This window comes from Camelus dromedarius, chromosome 7 (assembly GCF_036321535.1).
Source record: "Camelus dromedarius isolate mCamDro1 chromosome 7, mCamDro1.pat, whole genome shotgun sequence".
In the NCBI taxonomy this organism is placed as follows: domain Eukaryota; kingdom Metazoa; phylum Chordata; class Mammalia; order Artiodactyla; family Camelidae; genus Camelus; species Camelus dromedarius.
This window is the reverse complement of record NC_087442.1, coordinates 9815450-9827664: the sequence shown is the minus strand read 5'-3', so window position 1 is coordinate 9827664 and position 12215 is coordinate 9815450. Positions and strand designations below refer to the sequence as shown.

At 36.7% G+C, this 12215-nt stretch overlaps 1 protein-coding gene across 1 annotated transcript; it reads left to right on the top strand.

Moving 5' to 3' along the window:
- The first annotated feature begins 1610 nt into the window (after positions 1-1610).
- LOC105094844 (olfactory receptor 2A2) lies at positions 1611-2584 on the top strand. The gene has a single exon (XM_031454560.2). It carries the CDS (start codon positions 1652-1654, stop codon positions 2582-2584), a length of 933 nt encoding a protein of 310 aa, XP_031310420.2. The 5' UTR covers positions 1611-1651.
- The last annotated feature ends 9631 nt before the right edge of the window (positions 2585-12215 follow it).

Below are 12215 nucleotides of genomic sequence, written 5' to 3'. Positions count from 1 at the left end.
AGGTCATGTATAAAATATTCATGTGCAAAAAATAGTGTGCATATGTTTAATGTATGTTGCAGAGAAGTACTTGAAAAGGAAAATGTACATGATATTATTCTAAATAAAATGAATAGAGAAAACACTGTTTATATTATATAATTTTAATAATGTATATGAAAATATTTGTACAGTGAATAATGGAAAACTATATACACAAATTATTAACAATGCAAACATTTGGCTGAATGTGTCACATATGTATTATCTCTTTAATGATTTATCAATTTCATGTTTTTCGAAAACTATTGAGAAAACTTGATGTAAAAGTTAGATATGATGTAGATGCCACTTTATGAACACAATGCACCAGATTATTGAAATTTTGATATATAAGTCTAAAATTTCCAAGAGACTATAATTGTCCAAATACTAAGAAAAACAAAGAAACAAAGTAAGCTGGATAATTAATGAAGATTTTTGGGATTCTAAATCTACTTTTTCCAAAAAAACTACTATGTAATATTGAGAATATTTGATTTGATAGTAACGTTAACCTAGTAAAATAGATTTGGCTCTCCAAAAGAAGTCAGTATAGATGTATTAGGATTAAATGGGTAAAGAATCCATTATCTCTTTAACAATTTATATGCTGTCCCAAATTATATACTACCCTATTAATTGAAGATATCAAATTTGCAATAATTATGATTAAAAAATTGTTTAATACCTAATAAACAGATATTACTTTGAAAGGGAACAGATATTTTAGTGAAATAACTGATTCCAAGCTGAAGTGGGAGATCTTGAAGGTAAGTATAAGACAATTTGTTAAGCCAGAAAGAAGAAAGTACTTAAAAATGACAGATTAAGAATTTTCTAATGGAAATATCTTGGAGACACAACCTTAGCCAATGATATACATTAACACCATCCATACCGGGACAAATTAACATTATCTGTGTATTAATGGAAGGCATTAAGAAGGACTCTTTTTTTTTTTTGCCAAAAATGTTTAATATGAACTAAAACGTGGACAATCAATGCAAAACCCCAATGAGGGACATGATACAAAGCAAGAACTCGTACTCTTCAAAAATATCAGCAAAACGGCAAGAAAGGCTAAGCAACTATTTAAACTTAGAGAAAATGAGTATTATATGTGATATTGAACTTGAACCTTAGACTTCACAAGCAGAAAATGGTGTATTTAGACTAGTGAATCATGTTAATGTTACATCTCTCGATTTTGGTAATTATACTGAGAACAGATTAGTGAATATCCTTGTTACTGTGGGAAAAATCGAAAGAATTTAGGAATAAACTACCAGTATGTGAATATGGTTGCACTTGGTTATTATGCAGTCTACAGAAAATATGATGGACGTATTTAGAAAATAATAAGGCAAATATGAAAAATAAGTTGGTAAAATGTATATACTAGTATGGTTTATAATTCTGACATTTATCTCAAAAGTTGAATTACTTCTCAAGAAAAGGTAAAAAAAAAAAAAAAAGGCAAAGAAATATTGGCCAAAAAAAATACTCAGTGTATTAGGGACAAGAACACAAACTTCCTCTGATTCACCCCAAATAAATAACTCTACTTTTCATTGATGTCTGCCTCTGACCTTTCCATCACACTTCAGTTCTTTACAGACTGTCGTTAGGAATGGAGGGCAACCAATCATGGATCACAGAATTCATCCTGGTGGGATTCCAGCTCAGTGAAGAGATGGAATTGCTCCTCTTTGTTATCTTCTCCCTGTTATATACCTTCAACCTGCTGGCAAATGGCATGATCTTGGGACTCATTTGCCTGGACCCCAGACTGCACACCCCCATGTACTACTTCCTTTCTCATCTGGCCATCATTGACATGTCCTATGCTTCCAGCAATTTGCCCAATTTGCTGGCAAATTTAGTGAAACACAGAAAAATGATCTCCTTTGTCTTATGCATAATGCAGATGATTTTTAATTTGAATTTTGCTTCTATAGAGTGCCTGATTTTGGTGGTGATGTCCTATGACAGGTACGTGGCGATCTGCCATCCCCTCCAGTACACTGTCATCATGAACTGGAGAGTGTGCACGGTCCTGGCCGTCGCTTCCTGGGCATGTGCATTTTCCATGGCCCTAGTACAAGTAAGTCTCTTTCTAAGATTGCCCTTCTGTGGGCCCCAGAAGGTGAACCACTTCTTTTGTGAAATTCAGTCTGTCCTCAAAGTGACCTGTGGTGAAACCTGGATCAATGACATCTTCCTCTTTGCTGAAGGTGTGTTTATCTTAGTTGGGCCCCTTTCCCTGATGCTGGTGTCCTATGTGCACATCCTCTGGGCCATCCTGAAGATCCAGTCCAAGGAGGGCCGCAAGAAAGCCTTTTCCACCTGCTCCTCCCACCTCTGTGTGGTGGGGTTCTACTTTGGCATAGCCATGGTGGTTTACTTGGTCCCAGAGAGTAGTCAACGAGATGAGCAGAAGAAAATCCTTTTCCTGTTTTACACCCTCTTCAACCCACTGCTGAACCCCCTTGTCTACAGTCTAAGGAATGCTCAAGTGAAGGCTGCCTTCCACAGAGTATTCCATAAACAGAGGACAATGTGAAGGAGGGTAAAATTTTGGTCCAGTGGACTTTTCCCCTTAGGAGATGTGACTGCTGCTGTAAAAAATCAAGAAAACTCCCCAGGAAGAAGCATGATTTAATTACCCAAGAGAACATGAACATGATGGCAGAATATGAATCCCTAAGCCATCATTCCTCAGTGGAGACAATATATAGGCCAGATTTCCTTTGTGGAAACAGAAGGAGTCAATAGGTTGCAGCACCTCAGACAAGCACAAAGGCAAGAAGAGATACAGTAAGGTTTTAGACATTTTGATGGCATTTTACCTGCCCATAACTACTTCCCTTCCCTGGCCCAGTATGTCAGGATCAGAAGAAACTTCCCAAATCTCAACTCTCCCCCAAGAGGGAAAGAGAAGAATGGACCATGCATACTACTTGGTAGGTTTTCAGAGAGTGTTGTTTCCCTTTCCTGACTCAGCACTGATGGACATGGCAGTTTTTTAGTTCCTTATTGGGGCCACTGATAAAAAGGGCAACCAATCAAAGTTTGCACAGCTGTATAGGAGTGTAGAACATCAAAGAAACACCAGGGGGAGCAAGTCTTCACAGGCTTCAGAAAAAAACAAACAAACAAAAAAAAAATCAGGGCAACCTCTTTTACCAGGAAAATATACGCACTGTCTCAGAGAAACTACATCCCCAGACAAGCTTGGCGAGATCCTCAGAATCTCTAGCAGGGCTAATTGCTGAAGATCTTCACAAACTCAATCAGTAAAAACTTGGAGAAGTAACTGTTTTTCCAAAAGCCCAAATCTCAAAGTTCACAAGATATACAGTGAAACAGGGACCTATCAAAGGAACAAAATAAATCTCAAGAAACTATCCTAAGGAAATGTAGATTTATGAGTTACCTTGCAAAGAAACCAATATAATCATCTGAACAATGTTTAGTAATTGAAAAGAATACAGATGACAACTAAACAAAATGAGGAACATGATACATGAAGAAAATGAAAATATCAGAGATAAAAACTAAAAAAAAAAAAAGCCAAACAGAAATTCTGAAACTGAATTGAGCAATTCACTAGAGAGGCTCAAGAGCAGAAATTAGGAACTAGCTGGAAACAGATGAAAATAAAACACAACATACCAGAAAAGGGATGCTTCCAAAGCAGTACTGAGAAGTTAATTTACAGTAGCAAATGCATGCATTTAAAAAGAGAAAAGATTGCAAATCAACAATGTCACTTTACATTTGAACCAGAAATAGAAGTTGACAGAAGAAAGGAAGTAATAAATACTAGAACATATATAAGCAAAGTAGAGAATAGGATAAACAGTCAATTGGTAGAAAAAAATCAGTGAAACCAAGAATTGGTTTTCTGAGAAATTCAAAATATTAGCAAACCCTTAGCTAGACTGACAAAGAGATATATTTAGAATATTCAAATTCATAGGAACACAAAGTAGAATTGTAGTTACAAGGGACTAGGAGGGAAGAATGGAGAGTTATTATTAAATTGGTGCAGAATTTCAGTTTGGGATGAAAACATTCTGGAGATGGATGTTGATGATGGTTGCCCAAGTCACCAAACTGTACATTTAAAAATTTCTAGAAAGGCCGGTTCATGATGGCAAAGTATGACCCTGAGCTCATCAACTCCTATGAACACACCAGAGCTACAACTGCATAAGAAGAGCTCTCTTTGAGGGCAAACTGAAGTAGAACAACTCTTGAACAACTCTTGTACAACTGAAGTAGAAGAACAGCTCTTGAACAACTTTTGTATAATGAAAAAAAAAGCACACACCAAACATGTAAGAGGGAAAGAAAAGTGATCTATTGGGGACCACACCCCCAGGGGGCATCCTGGAAGAGGAGGGGGATATGACAAGATGGGGATCCTTCCCAAGGAGCAAGGAGTTCAAGCACCATGTTGGGTATCACATCCCTGGTGTCCAGCACCAGGAAGACAAGCTCCCTTTGCTGGTTTTGTAAACAAGGCTTATGACTTAGAGAACCTCAGGGCTATAGGAAATCTTGACTTCCCTATTAAGGGGTGCACACATGGACTTGACTGCTCCCAATTCCAGTGCAAAGGCAGCAAATTAAAAAGTGCCTTGTGCTCTGGCCAGACTGCCAAAACGACCCCAATCCCTCTGGCTCCATCCCCCGCCCCCACCACCAAACTGGTGGTGCCAGTGTGATTCAAGGGAAGCCCCAGCCCATGATAAGCCCTGGATCTAGTCCCCTGGACTCAGCCCCTCCCACCCTTGCTGAGGCAGTTGCTCCTAGTGTGACCCAGAAGAAGCCTCAGCCTGCATCAGACTCCAGCTCTATCCCCACTCACCCTTGGCTTTAGTTCTACCCCAAGCAAGGAGATGGCCCCAGCATGCCCCTTCCCCCGCAAAAAGCCTCAGGCTATACTTGCCTTACATCCAGTTCTCACACAAAGACAATGGGCACATGGAGACTGCATAAGGATTCTCCTGCACAAGGAAACAACTTCAAGACTGGAGTAGGCATTTATTTTGCCTAATTTCAGAGACAAAGTCAAAGAATATGAGAAGACAAATATGTTCCAAATGAAAGAACATGATAAAAACTAAAAGTAAAACCCTAATGAAATGGAGATAAGTACCTCAGAAAGAGTTCAAAGCAATGGTCATAAAAATGCTCACTGATCTCAGGACTAGAATAGAGGGACACAGTGAGAACTTCAAAAAAGAATTAGAAAATATAAAAAATACAAATCAGAGCTGAAGAATATGGTACCTGATATGAAAAATAGACTAGAAAATATCAACAGCACATTAGGTGATACAGAAAATGCATAAGTGACCTGGAAGACAGAATAGACTCTGGTTGGGAAATCACTCAGTCAGTACAGCAAAGAGAAAAGAAAGTAATGTGGATAGTTTAAGGGCCTCTGAAACAATAATAAGCATTCTAACATTCACATTATAGGGGTCCCAGAAGGAGAAGAGGGAAAGAAAGGAGGAGAAAATGTGTTTGATGATGTAATGGCTGAAAAGTTTCCTAACATAAAAGAAACAGACATCCAGGTTCAGGAAACATAGAGTCCCAAGAAGATGAACTCAAAGAGGTCCACACCAAGACAGATCATAATTAAAATAGCAAAATTTAAAGATAAAAAGAATTTCAAAGGCAACAAGAGAAAAACAGTCACATACAAGGGAACCTCCATAAGACTATCAGCTGATTTTTCAGCAGAAACTTTGCAGGTCAGAGGGAATAGCATGATATATTTAAAATGCTGAAAGGAAGAACCTGTATTCAATGATACTCTATCCTGGAAGGTTATCATTCAGAAGTGAAGGAAAGAGAGTTTGCCAGACAAGCAGAAACCAAGAGTTCATCACCATTAAACCAACTTTACAAGAAATGTTAAGTGGTCTTCAGGTGAAAAAGAAAGAACCAAACAAGAAGTAAGAAAATATATAAAAGAAAAAAATCTAACTGGTAAAGGTAAATATATAGTAAAGGCAGTGGATCAATCACTTAAGTAAGCTAGTATAAAGGTTGAAAGACAAAAGTTGTAAAATCAATTATAACTAAAATAGTCAGTTGAGGAATACAAATTAAGATGTAAAATATACCCAAACACAACACTTGTGGAAAGGGGAGTAAAAAATCTAGAGCTTTTAAAATGTGTTTGAACTTAAACAGCTATCACTTTAAAAGAAATATATATAGGTCAGTATATATAAACCTCACAGTAAGCACAAACTGAAAACCTACAATTGTTACACACACACACACACACACACACACCAGAGAGAAAGAAATCCAAACATAACACTAAAAATCATCAAATGGCAAGTGAAGAGATTAGAAGGATAGAAGTGATAAGACCTACAAAAACAATCAGAAAACTAACAAAATGGCAGTAGTTACTTGTCAATAACCACTTTAAATGTAAATGGACTAAATGCTCCAGTCAAAAGACATAGGATGGCTGAATGGGTTTTTAAAAGGCCAATCTATATGCTGCCTATAGGAAACTTGCAACAGAACTAAAGTCACAAAGGGATTGAAAGTGAAGGGATGGAAAAAGATACTCCATGAAAACTGAAATGAAAAGAAGCTGAGGTAGCAATACTCATATCAGACAAAACAGTCTTTTAAAAAAGTGTATAACAAAAGACAAGGGTATTATATAATGATAAAGGAGATGATTTAAGAAGGTGATATAACATTTGTAAACATATATGCAACTAACATAAAAACACCTAAATTTAAAAGCAAATATTAACAGACATAAAGGGAGAAATTGACAGTAATAGAATAATAGCAAGAGCTTTAATATCCCATTTACATCAATAGGTCATCCAGACAGAAATCAACAAAGAAACAAACAATGGCTTCAAATAACATCGTTGGCCGGATGGACTTAACATATCGACAGAACACTCTGTCCAAAAATAGAAGAATACACATTCTTTTCAAGTGTATATGGAACATTCTCCAGGATAGATCACAGGCTAGGCTACAAAACAAGTCTCAGTAATTTTAAGAAGACAGAAATCATCAAGCGTGTTTTCTGACCTACAACAGTATGAAACTAGAAATCAGTTATAGGAAGAACACTAGAAAAAAATACAAACGCAAGGAGACTAACCAACATACTACCACAAAAACCAATGGGTCAATGAAGAGATAAAAGAGGAATCAAAAAAATACCTTGAAATGAATGAAAATAGAAATACAACTATTCAAGATCTATGAAACATAGCAAAAGCAGCTAAAGAGGGAAAGTTATTGCAATATAGAGCTCCCTCAAGAAAAGAAAATTCTCAAACAACCTAATTTCATAACTAAAGAAGTTAGAAAAAAATGAACAAAGACCAAAATTAGTAGAAGGAAGGCAATAATAAAGATCAGAGTGGAAATAGAGACCAAAGAAAACAATAAAAGAGGTCAATTAAACTAAAAGCTGGTTCTTTGAAAAGGTAAACAAAATTAATAAAACTAGCCAGACTCATCATGAAAACAAGAAAGATTGCCTATATAAATAAAATCAGAACTGAAAGAGGAAATGTTACAAATGATATCAAAGAAAAAAAATTATAAGAGAATACTATGAACAGTTATACACCAACAAACTGGACAACCTAGAAGAAATGGAAAATTTCTAGAAATGTAATTTTCCAAGCTAAATCAAGAAGAAATAGAACATCTCAAAAGATCAGTTATTAGCAATAAAGTTAAAGCAGTAAATAAAGCACTCAACAAACAAAAATCTAGGACTAAAGAGCTTCACAGGGGAATTCTACCAAACATTTAATGAAGAGTTAACACCTGTTCTTCCCCAACTATTCCAAAAAATTGAAAAGAACAAAACACTTCCAAATTCATTCTACAAAGCCAGCATTGCCCTGATACCAAAATCATACAAACACACTACAAAAAAGAAAATTACAGGCCATTACCCATGGTTAATACAATTTAAATAGATACAAAAACTCTCAACAGAATATTAGCAAACTGAATTCAGTAATACTTTTAAAAGATCATGCATCATGGTCAAGTGGAATTTATTCTAGGAAATCAAGGAGGGTTCAATATCTACAAATCAACATGATACACCACATTAACAAAATGAAGAATAAAATCACATGGTCATCTTAGTAGACTCAGAAAAAGCATGTGACAAAATTCAACATCCATTTATGATCAAAACTCAACAAAGTTGATACAGAGGAAATAGACCTCAGCAAAATAGAGCCATTTATGACAAACCCACAGCTAACATCACAGTCAATGGTTAAAAGCTGAAATCTTTTCCTCTAAGATCAGAACATGACAAGGAAGCCCACTCTCATTATTGCTTTTTAACATAGTATTGGAAGTCCTAGCTGCCACAATCAGAAAAAAATAAATAAAATGCATCAAAACTGGAAAGAAGAAGTAAAACTGTCACTATTTGCAAATGACATGATACTATATGTAGAAAACCCTAAAGACTCCACCAAAAAAACTATTAGAACCAATAAATTAATTTAGTAAATTAAAGTTGCAGGATACAAAATTAATACATAGAAATCTGTTTCATTCCTATACACTAATAATGAGCTATCAGAAATAGAAATTTTAAAAATCCCATTTATGACTGCATCAAAAAGAATAAAATACCTAGGAATAAATTTAGCCAAGGAGGTGAAAGAGTGGTACTCCAAAAACTATGAACATTAATAACATAAATTCAACATGATAGAAATAAATGGAAAGGTGTCCCATGTTCATGGTTTAAAAGAATTAATAGTGTTAAAATGTCCATATTACCCAAAGTGATCTACAGATTCAATGCAATCCCTCAAAACATCATGGCATTTTTCACAAAACTAGAACAAATAATCCAAAATTTGTATGGAACCCCTAAAGACCCCAAATAGCCAAAGCAATCTTAAGAATGAAGAACATAACTAAAAATATTACACTCCCTGGCTTCAGATTATACTACAAAGCTTTGGTAATCAAAGCAAATGATACTGGCACAAAAACAGACACACAGATCAATGGGACAGAATAGAGAACCCAGAAATAAACCTATGCACATATGGTCAATTTATCCATGATAAAGGAGGCAAGAATATACAGTAGGGAAAAGACAGTCTCTTTGATCAATGGTGTTGAGAAAACTGGACAGTTCCATGCAAAAGAATCAGACTGGATTGCCTTCTCACACCATATACAAAAATAAACTCAACATGCATTAAATACTTAAATGTGAAACCATAAAACTCCTGGAAGAAAACATAGGCAGTAAGCTCTTTGAAATAGGTCTTAGCAATAGTTTTTGGACCTGTCTCCTTGGGCAATAAAAGTAAAAGGAAGGAAGGAAACAAAAGTAAAAGTAAATAAATGGGACCCAATCAAAATAAAAGGCTTTTACATAGCAAAGGGCATCAAAAAATGAAAAACAACTTATTGAATGGGAGGAGATATTTACAAACAATATTTAAGATAAGGGGTTAATATCCAAAATATATAAAGAACTCATACAGCTTAATATAAAAAATCCAATTAAAACATGAACAGAGGACCTGAATTCTCATTTTTTTCCCAAAGAAAATGTACTGATGGTCAACAGGCCTATAATAAAGACGTTCAACATCATTAATCATCAGGGAAGTGCAAAACAAAACCACAATGAGATGTCACCTCACACCTGTCAGAATGGCTATCACCAAAAAGATAAGGAATAACAAGTGTTGGTGAGGATATGGAGAAAAGGGGACCTTAGTACACTATTGATAGGAGTGTAAATTAGAGCAGCCATCATGGAAAGCAGTATGGAGGTTCCTCAAAAAACTAAAAATAGAACTACCATACAATTCAGCAGTTCCACCATTGAGTAATTTATCCAAAGAGAAGGAAAACACTAATTCAAAAAGATGTGCACCCCAATGTTCATAGCAGTATTATTTACAATAGCCCTGAAATAAAAATAATCTAAGTGTCCATCGACAGATGAATGGATAAAGAAGATATATACATGTATATATGTATATAATGGAAAATTAATCAGCCATAGAAAATGAAATCTTGCCATTTGCAACAATGTGAATGAATCTAGAGATTATGATGATTAGTGAAGTAAGTGGGACAAAGACTCAATGTTTTCTCTTACATGTGGAATCTAAAAAAATGAAATAAATATATATATAAAACAAAACAGAAATGGACTCACAGATACAGGCTAGGGTTGGAGCCAAGTGTGAGGCAGGGCTTCCCTTCTGGTTCCTGGCCATCATCACCCTCCCAGGGGTGGGGTCAAGTCCCAAGTTGCTGGAGCAGAAGCCCTGGGGTTGAGTCTGAGCTGACTCAGTTCCCTTTAAGTGTGTGCTCTTCCTCGTCCCAGCACAGGCACACTTGCCCTAGAGGGGAGCAGTGCTGAAGCAAGAGGGGCTGCTGTGGGTTTTCAGGGGGGATCAGGGCATGGGCTGTGACTATCTGGCCACCGTCAGAAATCCCAACTATCTCTGATGCAGCACCTGTGCAATCACCAGGGATGGCTACCCCCTCCCTCTCAGATGCTGCTCTCAGCACCTAACAGCTAAGCTTCTTGGTCATGGCAGCCCTGGCTCCTGTGTGGAGCTGCAAGTGAAGAAGGCAATGCTGGAATGTTTCCTTGATCCAGGCTGAGTGGTGCCTGGACAGTCTCTGGAGGCCATTCAGACACCCTTGTGGTTTCAGTCCACCCTCTCTGCCCTGCCTCTTGGGAGCAGCAAGGACTCATGCTCCTCACAGAGTCCAGGCTTCCCATGGGTCCTCCAGCCAGCCAAAGGGGCTTGTCTTCCTTTGCTGGAAGGCAGAGCCCAGTATGTGGCTTTGACGGCTCACTCCCCAGGGAGGGTCTCCACCTGTGTAATCTCCCTTTTCCCCTGACTCCCCTCTCCAGGGTACAGGTCCTGAATGTTTGTTTCTCTTCCCTTCCTGCTTGATTCTGTGTGGGTCTTTCTTAAAACTTTGGTTGTCCAGGAGTCATTCTGCTGGTCTCCAGCTAGTTTTCAGTAAAAATTGATCCACATATAGGTGTATTTTTCATGTGTTTGTTGGGGAGGTGAGTTCTGGATCCTCCTACTCTGCCATCTTGAGTTGAGTCCTCATGGACTTAATTTTTAGTCCAGCTTTAGGTTTATAGAAAATTTGAGTACTAAGCTCAAAGAGTTCCACATACTCCCTCGTCCTTTCCCCATTTCTTATATGATTAATATTTTGCATTATTTGTCATACATCTGTTAAAATTGGGAAGCCAATATTGATATGTTATTATCAACAGAAGTTTATAGTTAATATTAGAGGTCACTCTTTGTGTTATATATTCCATCAGTTTTGACGAATGTAGAGTGACATATATTCATGGTATCATACAGAATAGTTTCACTATTGAATATATATGACTGTTTCTGGTCTAAACAGTGAGCAGAAGGAAAGTGAATCATCTCCAGGCTAAAGCAGTTATGAGCAGATAGGCATCTTCATCTGTTTCTCTGCTGTGATCCATCAGGAGAACTTGTGTTCCATTAGACACAAGTAATACACAAGTATTAGACACAAGTATTAGAAGGTAATAGTGGGCTGCCTTGCCCACATTTGAATTTGTCTGAGTGTAAATTATATTTTGCTTTACGAGACATTGAGAGCTCAGGGTGTGTCTGTTGGGTTGTGGCAGCTGGGTATCATGTAGTAGAATTAAAGGGGAGTGTATACAAAGGAGCTGCCATTTGGAAAACTTCAAAAACCTAGCAAGTAAGATACTAAAACAAGGTGTGTCTGACACGTGTCAATTCTTAAAAAAATTTTTTTTTATTTTCATGTTTTATTGGAGTATAGTCAGTTACAATGTGTCAATTTCTGGTGTACAGCTGTAGTGTCCCAGTCATGCATATATATACACAAATATTTTTTTTTCATTAAAGATTATTGTGCTATATAGAAGAAATTTGTTTTTTAATTATTTTTATATATAGTGGTTATCATTTGCAAATGTCAGACTCCCAAATTTATCCCTTCCCACCCCCTTTCCCCTGGTAACCATAAGATTGTCTGCAAGTCCATTTTGGTTTTGTAGATTAGTTCATTAGTGCCCTTTTTTTTTTAGGTTCCACATATGCATGATATCATATGGTATTTTTCTTTCT

Excerpts from the sequence above, each read along its gene's own strand:
- LOC105094844 (XM_031454560.2), top strand. The coding sequence starts at position 1,652 with ATGGAGGGCAACCAATCATGGATCACAGAATTCATCCTGGTGGGATTC.